This window comes from Lithobates pipiens, unplaced genomic scaffold (genome assembly GCF_037356315.1).
Source record: "Lithobates pipiens isolate NorthernLeopardFrog02 unplaced genomic scaffold, aLitPip1_a1.2 Scaffold_13, whole genome shotgun sequence".
In the NCBI taxonomy this organism is placed as follows: domain Eukaryota; kingdom Metazoa; phylum Chordata; class Amphibia; order Anura; family Ranidae; genus Lithobates; species Lithobates pipiens.
Window position 1 is genome coordinate 198,310,738 of NW_027507718.1, and position 20,855 is coordinate 198,331,592.

The 20,855-nt window shown below is 41.0% G+C and overlaps 1 protein-coding gene across 2 annotated transcripts in view; it reads right to left on the reverse strand.

Annotated features, from left to right (window-relative positions):
• IDUA (alpha-L-iduronidase) overlaps positions 1–20,855 on the reverse strand; it is a 256,317-nt gene that overhangs the window by 2,216 nt on the left and 233,246 nt on the right. The window contains exons 9-12 of one of the 2 annotated variants that reach the window (XM_077476101.1): positions 15,777–15,992; positions 11,726–11,847; positions 900–1,025; positions 431–507 (exon numbers count right to left, since the gene is read on the reverse strand). In XM_077476101.1, coding sequence (XP_077332227.1) covers positions 431–507; positions 900–1,025; positions 11,726–11,847; positions 15,777–15,992 — 541 coding nt within the window. The remainder of the gene's footprint in view (positions 1–430; positions 508–899; positions 1,026–11,725; positions 11,848–15,776; positions 15,993–20,855) is intronic. The other variant, XM_077476102.1, reaches the window with a different exon arrangement.

The following is a 20,855-nucleotide window of genomic DNA, read 5'->3' on the forward strand; positions in this document are numbered from 1 at the left end:
TGTGTATACCCAACTTAAGTGCAGGCTGGCAGAAATACCTGCTTTTGCACTGAATCACATCAAGTGTAAACGCTAAAGAGAAGATATTTAGTGAAAACATCATCTTTGCTTTTGAGAGAATAGAACCCATGGTACCCAGGAACAGTTGAATGTGTTTTCCAGAGATCGAAAAAGTACACATTGTTAGTGTATCATTTGACTTTCGGTACATAGGACTGCCATCATTTTTTCATAAGCAGAAAATTGTTCTGTGTTAGCCATTGATTGTTGCAGAATTTTTTTACCTACTACCAAAGATATTGGGCATACTATGTTTACTCAAGGACAGTTAAAAAGAAGGATTAAATGTAATCGGCTGAAAAGTTGGGCTACTAAGTGTATCAACCTGAATGGAGATAAAATCTGTAAAAATTTATAACTATACATTTACCTGGATATTACCATCTCGTCACTCCAAACAACTGATACCTGCCCGCTAAAAAGTGGAATGATACGAACATGGGTGACCTTAGAAGAAAAAAGGATAATATTTAGACTTACTTTAACTAGAACGTATTATAAAGATGACTCACTACATGCGGATAATATATGAGCTACACCATCATTCACATTCTTCTGACCATTTAGTCTCAAGATGGTATGTGCTGTCTTCACTGCCAATATACCATTGCTATCCAATAGGAAGGAGGCAGTGCAGATGGCTGTGATGACCATAAAGGATATGATTCAAATCTTCTTTATAGAACTGCCCAAGATGTGTCTACTAGCCAGACCAATAGCAAGCCCTTGTATAAAATACTTGTACATGTGAATATTTATAGCAAAATAGCCAAAAGCCTAGTCTGCAAAATCTCTGTACTCTGTCTAAGTTATGCCAATATACAAACTTTCCTACTTACCATTCCAGGCGGAGATTGAGGTTGTTCACATATGTGAATAAGAAGCACTGATGGTACTGGAAGTTTTACTTTTATAATCATATCACCTTTTTTGGGGAATGCAGTTGGCTCTTCCATGACTGGGTCCTTTAAACAAAATAAAAATAGTATCCAAGTGCTTTACATAGGTTAATGTATGAAAAAAATCACTTGTGATGTGAGAAAATATGGGGACTGACATTGTTGGTTTCCATATTTTCACAGCTGTGTTTTCTTTAAAACCACTCACAGACCCAACAAGCATGCAACACATGAACAGTAAAATTAGCGTTCCTGAGCTACAAGCACTGAAGACAAAGCATCAGCCAAGCAATAGCTATTTTACCAATGAAAAGTCCACATTGGCTTCTTGCATTTTTGTTTCATGAACGTACTCCATTCAAGTACCTTTGTCAAGGATCAGGCCAATTAGGAATAATGCTACTTCCACTAACAAGTGCCCTTTAGCTTTCTGAAAGTGCAACCTACTCAATATTCCTGACTGCCAATGAGAAAAAAAGAGGGAAGGAAGCTAACAATAACAATGAATATATATATTTATATATTTCTTTTCCAAAGACATGCTAGTAAGTTAAATGGCGCGTGTCTAAATTGGCCCTAGTATGTGTATGTATAAATATGAGTTAGGGACTTTCGATTGTAGTTCTCTGAGGACAGGGACTGATGTGAATATTTATGTAAAATGCTGTGTAAAATGACAGCGCTATATAAGCACCTGTGATAAATAAATGATATATATACTATATCTCTACTGTTTCTATATATATATATATATATATATATATATATATATATATATATATATATATATATATATATATAGATATATATATATAGATAGATAGATAGATAGATAGATAGATAGATAGATAGATAGATAGATAGATAGATACACAGTTGTGCTCATAAGTTTACATACCCTGGAAGAATTTATGATTTCTTGGTAATTTTTCAGAGAATATGAATGATAACACAAAAACATTTCTTTCACTCATGATTAGTGTTTGGCTGAGGCCATTTATTATCAAATCAACTGTGTTTAATCTTTTTAAATAATAATCACAACAGAAACTACCCAAATTACTCTGATCAAAAGTTTACATACCCTGGTGATTTTGGCCTGATCACATGCACACAGGTTGACATACAGGAGTTTGAATGGCTATTGAAGGTAAGCATCCTCATATGTGATCTGTTTGCTTGTAATTAGTGTGTGTGTATAAAAGGTAAATGAGTTTCTGGACTCCTGACAGACCCTTGCATCTTTCATCCAGTGCTGCACTGACGTTCTGGATTCTGAGTCATGGGGAAAGCAAAAGAATCTTCAAAGGATCTGCGGGAAAAGGTAATTGAACTGTATAAAACAGGAAAGGGATATAAAAAGCTATCCAAGGAATTGAGAACGTCAATCAGCAATGTTCAAACTCTAATCAAGAAGTGGAAAATGAGGAGTTCTGTTGAAACCAAACCACGGTCATGTAGACCAACTACAATTTTAGCCACAACTGCCAGGAAAATTGTCCGGGATGCAAAGAAAAACCCACAAATAACTTCAGGTGAAATACAGAACTCTCTGAAAAAATGTGGTGTGGCTGTTTCAAGATGCATAATAACGAGGCACTTGAAGAAAGATGAGCTGCCTTGTCAAGTCGCCAGAAGAAAGCCATTACTATGCAAATGCCACAAAGTATCCTGTTTACAATATGCCAAACAGCACAGGGACAAGCCTCAAACCTTCTGGCACAAAGTAATTTGGAGTGATGAGACCAAAATTGAGCTTTTTGGCCACAACCATAAACACTACATTTGGAGAGGAGTCAACAAGGCCTATGATGAAAGGTACACCATTCCAACTGTTAAACATGGAGGTGGATCGCTTATGTTGCGTGAGCTACAAAGGCACAGAGAATTTGGTCATAATTGATGGCAAGATGAATGCAATATGTTATCAGAAAATACTGGCGGAACATTTGCATTCATCAGTCAGGAAGCTGCGCAAAGGACATACTTAGATATTCCAGCATAACAATGATCCAAAACACAAGGCCAAGTCGACCTGTCATTGGCTACCTCAGAATAAAGTGAAGGTTCTGGAGTGGTCATCTCCGTCTCCTGACCTCAATATCATTGAGCCACTCTGGGGGAAGAACTCAAACATGCAGTTCATACAAGACAGCCCAAGAATTTACAGGAACTGGAGGCTTTTTGCCAAAATGAATGGGCAGCTTTGCCATCTGAGAAGATAAAGAGCCTCATCCACAAATACCACAAAAGACTTCAAGCTGCCATTGATAAAAGGGGGCAATACATGGTATTAAGAATTGGGGTATGTAAACTTTTGATCAGGGTCATTTGAGTAGTTTCTGTTGTGATTATGATTATATACATACACACATATATACACACAGTGGTACCTTGGATTACATTTATAAATCCTTCCAGAACAATGCTTGTAATCCAAAGCATCCAAGCACTTGGTCAGCACAGTGGTGTAGTGGTTAGCAGTCTCACCTAGCAGTAATAGGGGTCGCTGGTTCGAATAAAAACCACAGCACTACCTGTATGTTCTTCCTGTACCTGCATGGGTTTCCTCCGGGTACTCCGGCTTCCTCCCACACTCCAAAGACATGCTGGTAGGTTAATTGGCTTCTGTCCAAAAAATTGGTCCTAGTATAGGTATGGGGACCTTGGATTGTGGGATCCTTGAGGGTAGGGACCAATGTGAGTGTGCATTGTACAGGGATAGGGACAATTGTAGACATTCACTCAGGATGGACTGGTGTCTTTATTCAACCTTACTACGTAACTATGTATATCAAAGTGAGTTTCTCCATAGGAGTCAATGGAAATTCAGATAATTTGTTCCACAGTGACTGCTATTGTATGCAGTACCGCATGTGGCCAGAGGTGGGGGGGTCAGAAACAACCGGAGAACGCTCAGAGACACTCAGGAATGGAGCGACTCCAAGTGCATCCAAGTGGTCCGATCATCACCGGCACCCCCGCACCTCTGGCCAAATGCAGCACTGCACACCCCATTAGCTTGAATCCTGCTCATCTTACAAGACAACGCTCGCAAACCAAGTCAGGATTTAAAAAAATAATAGCTTGTATTGCGAAACGCTCATAAACCACGTTACTTGCAATGTGAGGTATTACTGTATATATGGGAAAAAATGGGGGGGGGGGGGCAAACTGCGCTACGGAATAAGATAAAATACCCAACAACCCAAAAACACAAGGTCTCTCGGAAGCTGCAACTCTAATGTACACCAAAAATACACACAATCCAATAGGGAAAAAGGGAATTGCGCTAACCTGTAAACAATATATATGAATATAAGTGTAGACCCAAAAAGTAACAAACAAATGTGAAGTACAACTGAATGTCTCCAGTTATCACATCAAAAATAAATAAATCACCTATGAAAATGTATATAAATATATGTGTAAACCCAATCAGTAACAATCAAATGTGTAATACAGCTGAATATCTCCAGTTGTCACATCAAAAATAAATCACAATAAGTGCTGAAATAAATCCCCATGCAAAATGACAGAAATTAATAATTATCTCATATAAAAATTTAATAAATAAATAAATGGGTGAAAAGCTAAAATCAATTAATGCACAAATCGATAATAATATGAATAAATGATTAAAAATATAAGGTGCACACTTCCTATTAAGCCTGATGCCAAGCTATTTCTGTAAGTGCATTACTGTATTTTTGATATGAATTAAAGTGGAAGGTTTTACACTATCTGGAGCCTTTATCTTTTATGTGGTACCGCGTTGAGCGGAGAGTGGTGCACGGGAGTGGAGGATCGATAAAGATTGAACTGGCTCCATCTTGTGGAAGATATAGGACCTGAAAAACAGCCCAATAACGTGAAAGTTCTTTTGCTGTGACCCTCTGTAACGTGGGGTCATATCAAGTCGGTAAGGAGCCAACTTATATGTGAGGTGGTGGCGAGAGCACGCTTGCACTCGGAGAATTTGATTGGAACCCAGTTACTTATCCAGTTATTTATTGCAACTTTATCACGGGTGGTCGATCAACTATATGGACACTATATATCATTTTTAACTTAATTTAATTTATTTATATTCATTTATTACTGCAGCTTATATTTTTAATCAGTTATTTATATTATTATCAATTTGTACATTAATTGATTTTAGCTTTTCACCCATTTATTAAATTTTTATATGCGATAATTATTAATTTCTGTCACTTTTGCATGGGGATTTATTTCAGCACTTATTGTGATTTATTTCTGATGTGACAACTGGAGATATTCAGCTGTATTACACATTTGATTGTTACTGATTGGGTTTACACATATATTCATATACATTTTCATAGGTGATTTATTTATTTTTGATGTGATAACTGGAGACATTCAGTTGTATTTCACATTTGTTTGTTACTTTTTGGGTCTACACTTATATTCATATATAGTGTTTACAGGTTAGCGCAATTCCCTTTTTTCCCTATTACTGTATATATACACACACCCATACACCCACACACACTGTATACATATATACAGGGCTGGAACAAGGATTTTTGACACCCTAGACAAAACCTCATTTTGTGCCCCGTCCACTCTGCCCCTGACTCCACCCATGACTCCACCCTTTGCCCTGCCCATGTACACAGTAGAGGTGGCAGAGTGGAGATTTTTGTGGTGTCTCTCTATCTATTTCTTCAGCCGTGGTCCGCAGGCCCCCATCTACACCTCTGGACCTGGCCTGGAGACAAATAGTGGCGGCACTGGCTTGCTGCCTCATGCCAGCCTTGCTCCGCAGGTATATGGACAGTCTAGGGTAGTAAATAGACAGGCTAGGGTAGTTTATGGATGGATTAGGGTGGTATATGGGCAGGCTAGGGTAGTATATGGGCAGGCTAGAGTAGTATATGGACAGGCTAGGGTAGTATATGGACAGGCTAGGGTAGTATATGGACAGGCTAGGGTAGTACAACTCCTGGCAAAAAGTCTTAAAATTCCATTCAATTGTGTTAGAATAAAAACGAATTACAGACATTCCTCAAATCTATTTTCATTTAACATTTCAACTGTCTGGCTTTAACCACTTAACAACCGCCCATTGCCGATTAACGGCTTCAGGGCGGTTGTTTAACTCTGAGAGGCCGTTAATTAACGGCCTCCCAGAATTCTGCTCTCGCGCGCCCCCTGGGGCGCGCACACGAGAGCATCCGTGACCGCTGGGTCCAGTGGACCCGGCGCATCACGGTAAACGGCCGCTCATCGCGGCCGTTTACCACGTGATCGCTCCGTCAAATGACGGAGTGATCACTTGTAAACAAGCCGGCGTCATGTTATGATGCCGGTTCCTCCCTCCCCCTCTCTGTACCGATCGGTACAGCGGAGGGGGAAGAGATCGGTGTCAGCAGCGATGTGGGCTGCATCTGCAGTGCCCACATCGCTGCTCACCGAAATTTAACCCCTCAATTCCCTGCCAACACTCTGCAATACCCTGCAATACTCTGCAATACCCTGCAATACTCTGCAACACTCTGCAATACCCTGCAACACTCTGCAATACCCTGCAACACTCTGCAATGCCCTGCAACACTCTGCAATGCCCTGCAACACTCCGCAATGCCCTGCAACACTCCGCAATACCCTGCAACGCTCTGCAATACCCTGCAACGCTCTGCAATACCCTGCAACGCTCTGCAACACTCTGCAATGCCCTGCAACACTCCGCAATGCCCTGCAACACTCCGCAATGCCCTGCAACACTCCGCAATGCCCTGCAACACTCCGCAATGCCCTGCAACACTCCGCAATGCCCTGCAACACTCCGCAATGCCCTGCAACACTCCGCAATACCCTGCAACACTCTGCAATGCTCTGCAACACTCTGCAATACCCTGCAACACTCTGCAACACTCCGCAACACTCCGCAACGCTCTGCAACACCCTGCAACGCTCTGCAATGCTCTGCAACACCCGCCAATACCCTGCAACACTCTGCAATGCTCTGCAACACCCGCCAATACCCTGCAACACTCTGCAATGCTCTGTAACACCCGCCAATACCCTGCAATGCTCTGCAACGCAATACTCTGCAACGCCATACTCTGAGATACCCAGCCATACTCTGAGATACCCAGCCATAGTCGGTGATACCCTGCAATACCCAGCCATAGACATCCCCCCCCCCCCTCTCGCCACCCTCCGCCCTCCGGTGCTTCTACCGAATCGCTAATACGATCAAAGCCAGAATCTTTTTTTTTTTCAGGCTTCCCAGCTTAGAGGTGAGATGTGGGGTCTTATTGACCCCACATCTCACTGTAAAGAGGACCTGTCATGCCATATTCCTATTACAAGGGATGTTTACATTCCTTGTAATAGGAATAAAAGTGATCAAAAAAATTATTTTTGGGGAAAAAAATGTCAAACTAAAATAAATAAAGTAAAATGAACAATAAAAAAAAATGTTTTTTTAAAGCGCCCCTGTCCCCATGTGCTCGCATGCAGAAGCGAACGCATACGTAAGTCCCGCCCACATATGAAAACGGTGTTCAAACCACACATGTGAGGTATCGCTGCGAACGTTAGAGCGAGAGCAATAATTCTAGCCCTAGACCTCCTCTGTAACTCAAAACATATAACCAGTAAAAAAAAATTAAATCGCCGCCTATGGGGATTTTTAAGTAGCGACGTTTGGCGCCATTCCACGAGCGTGTGCAATTTTGAAGAGTGACATATTAGGTATCTATTTACTCAGCGTAACTTCATCTTTCACATTATGCAAAAATTGGGCTAACTTTACTGAGTTTTTTTTTTTTTTTTAAGCACAAAACTGTTTTTTTTCCAAAAAAAAGCATTCGAAAAATTACTGCGCAAATACCGTGTGAGATAAAAAGTTGCAAAGACCACCATTGTATTCTCCAGGGCGTTTGCTAAAAAAAAATATATAATGTTTTGGAGTTCTATGTAATTTTCTAGCAAATAAATGATGATTTTTACATGTAGGAGAGAAATGTCAGAATTGTCCTGGGTGCTCCAGAACACCTGATGGCGCTCCCTGCATGTTAGGCCTCTGTATGTGGCCACACTGTGTAAAAGTCTCACACATGTGGTATCGCCGTACTCGGGAGTAATAGCAGAATGTGTTTTGGGGTGTAATTTGTGGTATGCATATGCTGTGTGTGAGAAATAACCTGATAATATGACAATTTTGTGAAAAAAAAAAAAGTAAAAAAAATCTTGATTTTGCAAAGAATTGTGGGAAAAAATGACAACTTCAAAAAACTCATCATGCCTCTTACTAAATACCTTGGAATGTCTTCTTTTCAAAAAGGGGTCATTTGGGGGGTATTTGTACTTTTCTGGCATGTTAGGGTCTCAAGAATTGAAATAGGCCGTCAGTACTTCAGGTGTGATCAATTTTCAGATATTGGCACCATAGCTTGTGGACTCTATAACTTTCACAAAGACCAAATAATATCCACCAATTTGTACTTATTTTTACCAAAGATATGTAGTGGTATACATTTTGGACAAAATTTATGAAGAAAAAAATACTAATCTGCTAAATTTTCTAACAGAAACAAAGAAAAATTCATTTTTTTACAGAATTTTCGGTGTTTTTTCTTTTATAGCACAAAAAATAAAAAACCCAGCGGTGATTAAATACCACCAAAAGAAAGCTCTATTTGTGTGAAAAAAAGGACAAAAATTTCATATAGGTCCAGTGTTGCATGACTGAGTAATTGTCATTCAAAATGCGAGAGCACCGAAAGCTGAAAATTGGTCTGGTTATTAAGGGTGTTTAAGTGCCCAGTGGTCAAGTGGTTAAGAAACACAAAAAAAAAGTGTGAGTGCTAGGCTCAGCCCTTACTTCTCAGAGCTCTGTGCTTAGCTGTCAGTTAATTGCCAGTACTCTTCATTCCACAGTGACTCATCTGGTCTTCATTTGCTGCTCGTCAGCTAGCCCTGCTGGCTATTTAAACTGCCTGGATCAGATCTCCTGCGCCTGGTCAACATATCCGGATACTCTCTGCTGTGTTTTCCTGTTAAAGACTTTTTCCTGTCTGACTTCCCTTTTGGTTCCTGATCCTGTTTACTGTCTCTACTACGCTGATCTCTGGATTCCTGTTTCACTGGGTTGTTCCTACTACCCGCTCTGGTTACTGAACCCTGACAATGTTTTGACTATGTTTGCTCTCTTTGTACCATTTTACCATTTTATTAAAAAGTGTGATTTTTACCGCACTTTTGTCTCAGTCTGATTCATGGTTGCTGACAAAAGGGAAGAAAACTATAGGCAGCTGCAACTGTCAATTCTGAGGAAAATATTATGAAATCACCAGGTACTTTGCATGGGGATGTTGGCAGTGTTGTCCCGGAGTACACTCTGATCCTGCAAAGTGCCCACACAGCCAAGGCTGAAAGTTCCAAGCCCTGGACATCGCTGGAAAGTCTGAGTGAGGGGAAGAGGCGGAGTTGCGGGGGAGGAAACAGGACAAAACACTGGCGGTAATAGGGGCGCGATGCTTGTTTAACACGCTAGCAGCCCATGGCACAGCACCTCCTACTGATGTGTGCTCTAGGCCAGCACCTACCTTGGCAGTGCCAGCCCTGCATATAAATAAATATATATATATATATATATATATATATATATATATATATATATATACAGTATCTCACAAACAGGAGTATACCCTTCACATTTTTGTAAATATTTTATTATATCTTTTCATGTGACAACACTGAAGAAACTACACTTTGCTAAAAATGTAAAGTAGTGCGTGTACAGCTTGTATAACAGTGTCAATTTGCTGTCCCCTCAAAATAACTCAACACACAGCCATTAATGTCTAAAACGCTGGAAACAAAAGTGAATACATTCCTAAGTGAAAATGTACAAATTGGGCCCAAAGTGTCAATATTTTGTGTGGCCACCATTATTTTCCAGCACTGCCTTAACCCTCTTGGGCATGGAGTTCACCAGAGCTTCACAGGTTACCACTGGAGTCCTCTTCCACTCCTCCATGATGACATCACGGAGCTGGTGGATGTTAGAGACCTTGTGCTCCTTCACCTTCCATTTGAGGAAGCCCTACAGAGGCTCAATATGGTTTAGGTCTGGAGACATGCTTGGGCAGCCCATCACCTTTAGCCCCAGCTTCTTTAACAAGGCAGTGATCGTGTTGGAGGTGTGTTTGGGGTCGTTCTGTTGGAATACTGCCCTGCGGCCCATACGGATCATACTCTGCTTCAGTATGTCACAGTACATGTTGGCATTCATGGTTCCCTCAATGAACTGTAGCTCCCCAGTGCCAGCACTCATATAGTCGAAGACCATGACACTCCCACCACAATGCTTGACTGTAGGCACACACTTGTCTTTGTACTCCTCACCTGGTTGCCGACCACACACGCTTGACACCATCTGAACCAAATTAGTTTGTCTTGGTCTCATCAGACCACAGGGCATGGTTCCAGTAATCCATGTCCTTAGTCTGCTTGTCTTCAGCAAACTGTTTGTGGGCTTTCCTGGACATCATCTTTAGAAGAGGCTTCCTTCTGGGACGACAGCCATGTAGACCAATTTGATGCAGTGTGCAGCGTATGGTCTGAGCATTGACAGGCTGACCCCCCCACCACTTCAACCTCTGCAGCAATGCTGGCAGTACTCATACGTCTATTTCCCAAAGACAACCTATGGATATGACGCTGAGCACATGTACTTAACTTCTTTGGTTGACCATAGCGAGACCTGTTCTGAGTGGAACCTGTCCTGGTAAACTGCTGTATGGTCTTGGCCACTGTGCTACAGCTCAGTTTCAGGATCTTAGCAATGTTCTTATAGCCTAGGCCAGTGATGACAAACCGTGGCACCCCAGATGTTTGGGAACTACATTTCCCATGATGCTCAGCTACACTGCAGAGTGCATGAGCATCATGGGAAATGTCGTTCCAAAACATTTGGGGAGCCAAGGTTCGCCATCACTGGCCTAGGCCAACTTTATGTAGAGCAACAATTTTTTTTTCAGATCCTCAGAGAGTTCTTTGCCATGAGGTGCCATGTTGAATTTCCAGTGACCAGTATGAGAAAGTGAGAGTGATAACACCAAATTTAACACACCTGTTCCCCAGTCACACCTGAGACCTTAACACTAACGAATCAAATTACACTGGGGAGGGAAAATTACTATTTGGGCCCAATTTGGACATTTTCACTTAGGGGTGTACCCACTTTTGTTGCCAGCGGTTTAGACATTAATTGCTGTGTGTTGAGTTATTTTGAGGGGACAGCAAATTTACACTATTATACAAGCTGTACACTCACTACTTTACATTGTAGCAAAGTGTCAGTTCTTCAGTGTTGTCACATGAAAAGATATAATAAAATATTTACAAAAATGTGAGGGGTGTACTCACTTTTGTGACATAATGGGGGTTATTTACAAAAGGCAAATCCCCTTTGCACGGCAAGTGCACTTGAAAGTGCACGAAAAGTGCACTTGGAAGTGCAGTCGCTCTAAATCTAAGGGGTAGATCTGAAATGAGTGGAAGCTCTGCTAATTTTATCATCTAATCATGTGCAAGCTAAAATGCTGTTTTTTATTTTGCTTGCATGTCCCCCTCGGATCTACAGCGACTTTACTTCCAAGTGCATTTTCAGTGCACGTTCAAGTGCACTTGCAGTGCAAAGTGGATTTACAGTTAAAATAAGCTTCTGAAAATATTAAATAACATTAAACATTAAATAACATTTTAGAATCAGATTATCTTACCTCTGAATCACGTATTTGTTTATATTCTTTCATAGTTGGGAAGTCTGGACTTCCAACCTTTTGCCATTCCAGAAATGGGTTTGTTAATGCATTATCAATGTAATATATTACATACAAAAGATCTGAAATGGTAAGAGATACATTTGGTTTGTATGGTAAACGATATGTAGTGAATTTGTGCAATATATACTGCTAGATTTGTTATATAATGATTATTAAATAATCACTAATGTATAGGCTGCATTCACACTGTATGTTTTCTTTGTGTCACATATTTTCCCTTCAGTATTCAAGGAGAAATAGAAGTCAAGGGTCACTGACTCTTAAGAGAAAGCACAGGGTCATACCTGAGAAATGCCACATCAATAAGGATTTCCAGACGCTGAAAACCACATCTTATACGTCTGCACTACATTCTCACCTCTTGCTAGCCTGTATGCATTCTTTTCAGTGTCTCAGAGTGGGTTCAATGACCTTCATTTTATGAGCACATTCTGATCATTAAACAGATGAAAGGAATGAACATGGCACAGTAAAGAAGATGAACCAGTTTCTCAATATCTAGGAGGCCTTTTTTTATTTGTCCCACCCCAATTTATAACTAGCCTTTGCAGTAAGATACACATGGAAGGGCTTTACACATCACAAACATACATAACATTTCCCAGCACACTTACTAGCTAACATGCAAAAAAAAAAAAAAAAAAAACATAAAAAAAAATGAAAAAACTATTTGACTAACAACTCAACAACAGTAAAACAGAGGGTTTAGTTGCATACATTTGCAAATACTGTATATGTGGAAGCTGCAGAGCCTCACCAAGGCTCCTCCATAAAGTGTGGTCTTAAATTGGTTGTAAACCCTTACAAACCACTTTGAGCTACAGGTAAGCCTAGATTAAGGCTTACCTGTAGGTCCAAGAAATATCTCCTAAACCTACACGGTTTAAGAGATATTTGCCGAAAGACAGGCACCGCTGTCTATGGCGCATGCGCCGTAGACAGCGGCGCGCAGGCGCACTGAGCGCGCCGCGGTCAACGGAGATATGCCGCGAGTGGCGGCTCCCGTTTGCATGCGCAGGAGTGACATCATCGCGGCTTTGCCGAATGACAGCGGTGGAGCAGCGAGACCCACCGAGAAGATGGATGCGCCGGACTACAGGGGACAGCGGTGACTTCGCTGGCTCCTGTGTCAGGTAAGTGACACATAATGGACTACTATGCGATGCATAGTAGTCCATTATGCTTTACCTTTGCAGGGAATGAAAGAGGAAGTAAACGCATCAGGGTTTACTTCCTCTTTAACACTATATTTGAGAGTCTCCATATTGGAGCATATATAGCAGTGGATAAATTAAGGGCAGGCATGCCTGAAGGGATCCCACTCCTCCTAAAGCAGGCCATACAGAGTGAGTTTCTGTCCTGCAAACCATGGGATTCTCCCATCAACACAGACAGTGTTGACAGGGGAATCTCTCCTGCCGAGCCAACAGGGAAGCAGTCCCAACCCGGGAGAAGGCAATCATTATTGCTAGCAGCTACAGTATACCAACTGCTAGCAATAATTGCATGAAAAATCGGACAGGCTGGTTGTACCCAACTTTATAAGTTGATCCACTTGGTACATTCAGCCTGCCCATACATGGTTTGAATTTCAGCTGGTTCCTGCTGAACTTGCCTAGATTCGAACCATCTATGGCCAGCTTTAAAGGCACAGGTATACATTAGCTGCCCAGCAAGAGTACAATGGCAGCTGAAGTCCCCACTCTAAATCTAACAAACAAACTATATAAAAAGATATCTTAAAGGCTCTTAAGGCATGAGCAAGTTTCTATCATGACTAGGAGACTATAATGCATTTGTGTACATTTTATTTTCAAGCTTATCTCTTGTCAGACCTCCCCACTAGGTAACTGCTCAATTAAAAAAATATATATTTGCCCAAAGATAAGCTTTACATTTTATGCTTACAAATTCCCAGAGCACTGTGGGTTAGCTAAAGAGATATTTTAGCATGGGCTGCCTGCTTTTAATCTTCAGTTATCTTCCCTAAACTTTGAATAGAGCCATCTGAAAATGGATGAGTCACTGCAAACAAATCACTCACGTGTGTGTAAATTTCAACAAGTTGTTTTTTTTCATTTATTTTTATAGTTCTGAGCATTATATATAGAGAAACTATACTTAGAGAAACAATACTTTTCCTTTAAACAGAAAAAGATATAAATGCGGTACCAGGGGCTGTGCTAACCCAAATGTCACTGGACAGTTTGACCAGTGCCTCCTTCCCATTGGTCACCATTCACCAATAGTTTGGGAACATTTATAGTTTTGACTGCTGAAAAGGAAAGAAAAGGGGTTGCAATACAAAATTATCCTGGGTGAGAAAAAGGGCCTAGGGTGGCCTGCAATCATATGACGTAGAATCAAGGGGCCATAGTGTACATCCCTGCCCTCTTATGGCCAGAATCAATGTGTGATCAATGCAAAGACCTATATCTTGCATCACTGACTCTCATGCTACAGACTGTAACCTTTGGAAACATGCTTTAGGGCTTATTCAAACTCATAGAAAAAAATTATGATTCTCTAAGCAGAAGCATAATCCCTTGGTTTCAAACTTAAATTTATATACCTGTGAGTAAATATAGGCAGGGGTAAAACTATAGCCATGTGGCTGCTAAGAGGTCTAGATGCAGAAGGAGCTGGGGACAATGCTTACTGTTTTACTCAATGGCATCACTAGGCCACCTAAATTGGGCCTGTAAGTGCCATGAAACATTTTATAACTCCACATTAAAATATGAACCTCAGTACCCCTTCTAGGTAATGCCCACCAAGGCATTGTGATAGAAGTGCCAATTCCTCCTCTAAAGAATTTGCTTTCCTCCTTTTCGGAGTCCTGAAAAGACCTGCTGCAGCTAAATGATTTGTAAAAAACTGTCAATATTTAATATTAATATACAGGATTTATATAGTGCCAACAGTTAGCGCAGTGATTTACAACATGAAAGGAGACAGTACAGTTACAATACAATTTAAAACAGGAGGAATCAGAGAGCCCTGTTTGTTAGAGCTTACAATCTAGGAGGGATGGTCAAGTGATACAAAAGGTAATAGCTGTGGGGGATGAGCTGATGGAGAAAATGAAAGTACAGTTGTTAGGTGGGAGCAGAATAGGCTTCTCTGACAAGAAGGGTTTATAGGGATGATCTAAAAGTGGACAGAGTAGGAGATAACAGTAACAGATTGGGGTAGGGAGTTCCATAGGATGGACGAGGCTCAGGAAAAGTCATGAAGGCAAGCATGGGAGGAGGTAATGGGGGAGAGAGCAGGAGGTTTTGTGAGGAACGAAGAAAACAATTAGGTTGGTATTTTGGGGCTTGGGGCAGAGCTGCGGATGGCCTTGTATTTTGAATTTAATTTGTTGGGTGAGTGGAAGCCAGTGGAGGGATTGACAGAGGGGAGTAGCAAGCACTGAACAGTTGGTAAGGTGGATGAGCCTGGCAGCAGCATTTATGATGGACTGAAAGTAATCCAGTATGGAAGGAGTTGCAGTAGTTGAGGTGAGATATGGCCAGGTAGTGAACTAGGAGCATTGTGGTGTCATTGGTTAGGAAGGGCCGTATTTTGGAGATGTTGCGTAAGTTGAAGCAGCAAGATTTGGACAGTGATTGGATGTGGGGCCGAAAGGATAGGTCAGAATCCGGGATTACACATAGAATCTTGGAATGCGGGGACGGGATAATAGTTGTGCCATCAATCTTGACAGAGAAATCAGGAAAAGAGACACATGCCAGAGGAAATATTATGAGTGCAGTTTTGGATAGATTGAGTTTGAGGAAATGGTGTGACATCTCAGCTGATATGTCTGTTAGTAAATTTGTGATATGTGAGGAGTCGGATGGAGTGAGTCAAGGGGTTCAGAGATAAGTTTGTGTGTTGTCAGCATAGAGATGGTATTGGAAACTACGGGAGACATAGAATGTTTTGCAACAAATAAAACAGAACGTTAAAAGGTCTTACTTAATGAAAAGCTGAAAAAAAATACCTTTTGATTTGGGGAAATTTGTGAAATTTAATGTTAAATACTTTATATCTGTAGACGTTTTGTTATCATCAGATGCGTAAAGTAGTATGGTTGATTGCCAACTGTCAGACTGAATGTCTTTTTCAGGATCATGTGTGCTTGCTATGACTCCAATAATACTATCATTGATGGACTTATTATCATCGACGTATATTTGTGTGGAAATATGTACTTCACCTGCAAAACAAATATATAAATATATATATTTCCTGGCCCACCTCACGTCAGCACACAACAGGTTAACACATCCACTGGATCCCCAGAGGACCCATAGGATCACTTGTTCCTAGCTAAAAAAAAAAAAAGGATGGTCCTTCCCCCCAACTAAGGTGTTCTTTTTTTTTTGGTAATGCTCCAGGCCACCTGTTGATTTCAGTTAGTATGTAATTTGTTTGCAGCATCCCCCACTGCCGAACCTACCCCTGCATGTTCATGTCTGTCATGGAGTTGATGAAGACCCTGAATTCTGGTGGTTAATCCTTCTAAAAACTGGGTGCCCTTTGTGCCAGGGTCACAGGCAAAATAATGCTTAAACAGCATTGATATTGTACAGGTGTGGTATTATAAAAGCTCTGCAATGTCATCATTGCCTCTCCTTGGGTTTTTTTTCCTGCCATTTAAATGTAGCTTGCCGTACTGCTCTCCTGGCTTTATTGTCAGTGTGAGAGCGGCTGTTAATGAGGTCACAGGGGGCAGGGGGCAGTACAGGATGGGAATCGCTGGTCACCATGGATTTTGGGGGGGACCCCATGCTGTTTAAAAAAAAAAAAAATCAATGATTTATTTCCATGTTTCCGGAATACATTACAGCCGTGAGCAATTTTAAATTACATTTTTTCCTTTAGAAATTTAATTTTGCTGCAGGACTGTAAAACACATGAGAAAGATGCGCCACTTTACAGGCAGACTAAGAGGACCCCCAGGCACAATATGTAATGGAATATTTCATTTTTATTGAGTGCACAACAGGAAGACTTCAATTTCTTGCACATAATTAAGTTACTAACAGTGCACTTGGTCAAAAGAGGAATGTGTACAATCTTTTCATTTAGGTCCTCAAGGGTCATCCACTGTTGGGTTACCAGGATGATTAGATTAACATGCAGGAAGTAGGCCTTTCTGCTCTGAAACAATTGCAAGCTTATTTGACTAGAGGGGTGGCAGCCTTTGGGGCACTTATGCCAGGATTGCTTGGAAAATATATGTAAGATGGTTAGCTTGAAGGCCTTGTGTGGCCTTCGTTCAACCTTACAAACTAAATGTATGGTCAGCAAGTTTGGAACAAGAGAGATCAATTCTTTTTGGCTTTAGCAGCCTTTCTTTCATTGTCAGTGTCTCTTTTCATTTGTTCTCTCCCATCCATTTATTCAGCTATGGTATATCCCGTTGTGTGCTGACATGAGGTGGGCCAGGAAAACAGAAAATTGTTATCAAATACTTACAGTAATTTTCCTTGGTCCATTCTCATGTGAGCACAGGACTCCCTCCCTAGTGGCCTGCCGCAGGCTAGGTTATCGAACACTTTAGTTGGGGGAGGGGATGTCTTATTTAGCTAGGAACAGGTGATCCTATGGGGCTTTAGAGGAGGTGTTAACCCATCGTGTACTGACATGAGGATGGGCCAGGAAAGGAAAATTACAGGAAGTAATTTATAACAATTTTCTGTTATATACACACATATATTGCCAAAAGTATTGGGACACCTGCCTTTACATGCACATGAACTTTTATGGCATCCCACACTTAGTCCATAGAGTTTCAATATTGAGTAGGCCCACCCTTTGCAGCTGTAACAACTTCAACTCTTTTGGGAAGGCTGTCCACAAGGTTTAGGAGTGTGTCTATGGCAATGTTTGACCAATCTTCCAGAAGTGCATTTGTGAGATCAGGCACTGATGTTGGACAAGAAGGCCTGGCTCACAGTCTCCGCTCTAATCCATCCCAAAGGTGTTTTATCAGGTTGAGGTCAGGTGCCAGCCAGTTAAGTTCCTCCACCCCAAACTCGCTCATCCATGTCTTAACGGACCTTGCTTGTGCACTGGTGCGCAGCCATTTTGGAGCAGGAAGGGGCCATCCCCAAACTGTTACCACAAAGTTGGGAACATGAAATTGTCCAAAATGTCTTGGTATGCTGACGCCTTAAGAGTTCCCTTCACTGGAACTAAGGGGCCAAGTCCAACTCCTGAGAAACAACCCCATACCATAAGCACCCCCCCCCCCCCCCCACCAAATGATTTGGCCAAGTGCACAAAGCAAGGTTCATAAAGACATGGATGAGTGAGTTTGGGGTGGAGGAACTTGACTGGTCTGCACAGAGTCTTGAGACTTCAACCAAATATAACACTTTTGGGATGAATGAGAGCAGAGACTGCGAGCGAGGCCTTCTCGTCCACATTAGTGCCTGACCTCACAAATGCACTTCACGAAGAATGGTCAAACCTCCCCATAAAGGAAGAAATAAATAAGATGGAGGATCTAACACTCACACGCAGCACAAACACGAAAAATACTCCAAGCTTTGGAGGTTATGGAATATGGTTGTCCTCTCGGAAGAAGGGGCAGCTCTTTTCAGATCATAATCATCCGACTAGCAACATTTGCTGACTACCTTTATTGAAATGAACCATCACCATCTCAAACTCCCCCCCCCCCCCCCCCCCCCCAGCCTCTTCTATTTTCTTTTCTTCTTTTTAATCTCTTGTTCTTACGAAAACTGAAAAAGGTGTGAGCAGATCTAAATATTCCCTTAGGCTGGATTCACACCTATGTATTTTTAGTGCTTTTTGCATTTTGCAGATTTGCACTACAGAACATGTTCCATAGGAAACAATGTTAAATGGACTGCAGTGCAAATCTGCAAAATGCAAAAAGCACTAAATATGCATAGGTGTGAATCCAGCCTTAAGTAGTCCACTTCGTGGACATATATCCAGTTGGTTGTTTCATGGTTCGACATGTTATATGTTACTGCTAATGTATCTGGATATATTGTTGGCTATATATTATGGATGTAATGACTTGAATCTGCCGTTCCTGGTTTAAATAAAATATTTGAAAAAAAAACATCCGCATAGGCACACTCCACTCCTAAACCTTGTGGACAGCCTTCCCATAAGAGTTGAAGCTGTTATAGCTGCAAAGGGTGGGCCAACTCAATATTGAACCCTACAGACTAAGACTGGTTCATTAAAGTTCATGTGCATGTAAAGGCAGGTGTCCCAATACTTTTGCCAATATAGTGTATATACATATGCACACACAGTATAACCAAAAGATGTATCTCATCATGTTGGCGCTGGCAACAGGAACCCATTCATGATACCAAGTATATAATAAACAATACCATTGCAGCAGCATTCAATCTTTTTTTATCTATATAAAATAGTGATAGCTTTACAAAATTATAAAAGGCAACAGTTTCAGATTCCGTCACTGTCAATTCTTTCTCAAGCTATTAGTAACATCTCAACATTGTAACAAACTTTATAGATACAAAGAGCAATTAAACTGGAAATTACAAAACAATAATTTTTATACGAACCCTGAACTTATTATTTGTTGTCTTATCAATAGCCACAGAGCAGAAACAGATGAATAGTTCTCCATCATCCCATAAAGATAAACGTGTAGAATTAACATTAGCTAGGAATTTTGTGGAAAAAAAAGATGCACCATTTCACAACTAAGATCCAGGATGTCTCCAATTTACAAGCCGACCTCAATACACTGTCTAATTGGGCGACTATGTGGCAGATGAGGTTTAATGTTGATAAATGTAAAGTTATGCACTTGGGGGCTAAGAATATGCATGCATCATACATGCTAGGGGGAGTACAACTGGGGGAATCCATAGTGGAGAAGGATCTGGGGGTTTTGGTAGACCATAAGCTCAATAACAACATGCAATGCCAAGCTGCTGTTTCCAAAGCGAGCAAAGTCCTTTCTTGTATTAAGAGAGGTATGGACTCCAGAGAGAGAGATATAATTTTGCCCCTGTTCAAATCATTAGTAAGACCTCATCTGGAATATGCAGTTAAGTTTTGGGCACTAGTTCTCAAAAAGGATATCGGGGGAACTGGAGAAAGTGCAGAGAAGGGCAACCAAACTGATAAGAGGCATGGAGGAGATCAGCTATGAGGAGAGATTAGAGGAACTAAATGTATTCCCTCTTGAGAAGAGGAGAATAAGGGGGGATATGATCAACATGTTCAAATATATTAGGGGTCCATATAGTGAACTTGGTTGAAGTGACGCTCGCACCAGAGCGGTCGATCTGAACTGTTTTGCTGCTAATGCTGCCTATTTACCCCATTTCGTTTGCGAGTAATTTTAACCTTTTAATAAAGCAGTGATTTTTATAAACATACTACACTATGGTTGCTCTTATACTTATTCTCTGAGCTATATTGGAACATCTTGCTGGAGTATACTGTGACGGAGATCTGAGAGTGACCCTCTGAGGCCCCCTCTTCCACCCCCTTTCCTGGGACTCCTGGTATATCCAAGAGGAGGCTGCATATACGCTATATTTTATATAGCGGAAAGGTAATTACCCAGTGTGCACACTTATGCGTGGAATCACTTATGTGGAGGAAGAACCTCTGAGATATTTCCCAGCACAGAATCACTTTAGATGTTTATGTGACATCATCACGGGACTGTGTTCACGTCATTAACAGCTGGATATAGTCCAATTTTTTGCACTCAGCACTTTCTGTTTATGGAGTTTTGTTCTATAGTTCGATTATTATATGTTTTTTATTAATATTTTTTGTTACACTAAGCACTTTGTTTGCATTTTTTGCACTTTATTTTTGCACTTTATTATTATCACTAGTTTGCGCTTACGTAGCCAGTAACTGTTTATATTTCAGTCACTTTGGTTTTGCTATGATGCACTCAGCACTTTCTGTCATAGAAGTCTGATTTATAGTTAGACCACTGTATGTGGTTTTGCACTTAGCACTATTTTTATATCATAGAGATATAAGTTGCACTTGGGATTGTGACAGTTATTATTGTGTACACACTGTTGCAGGC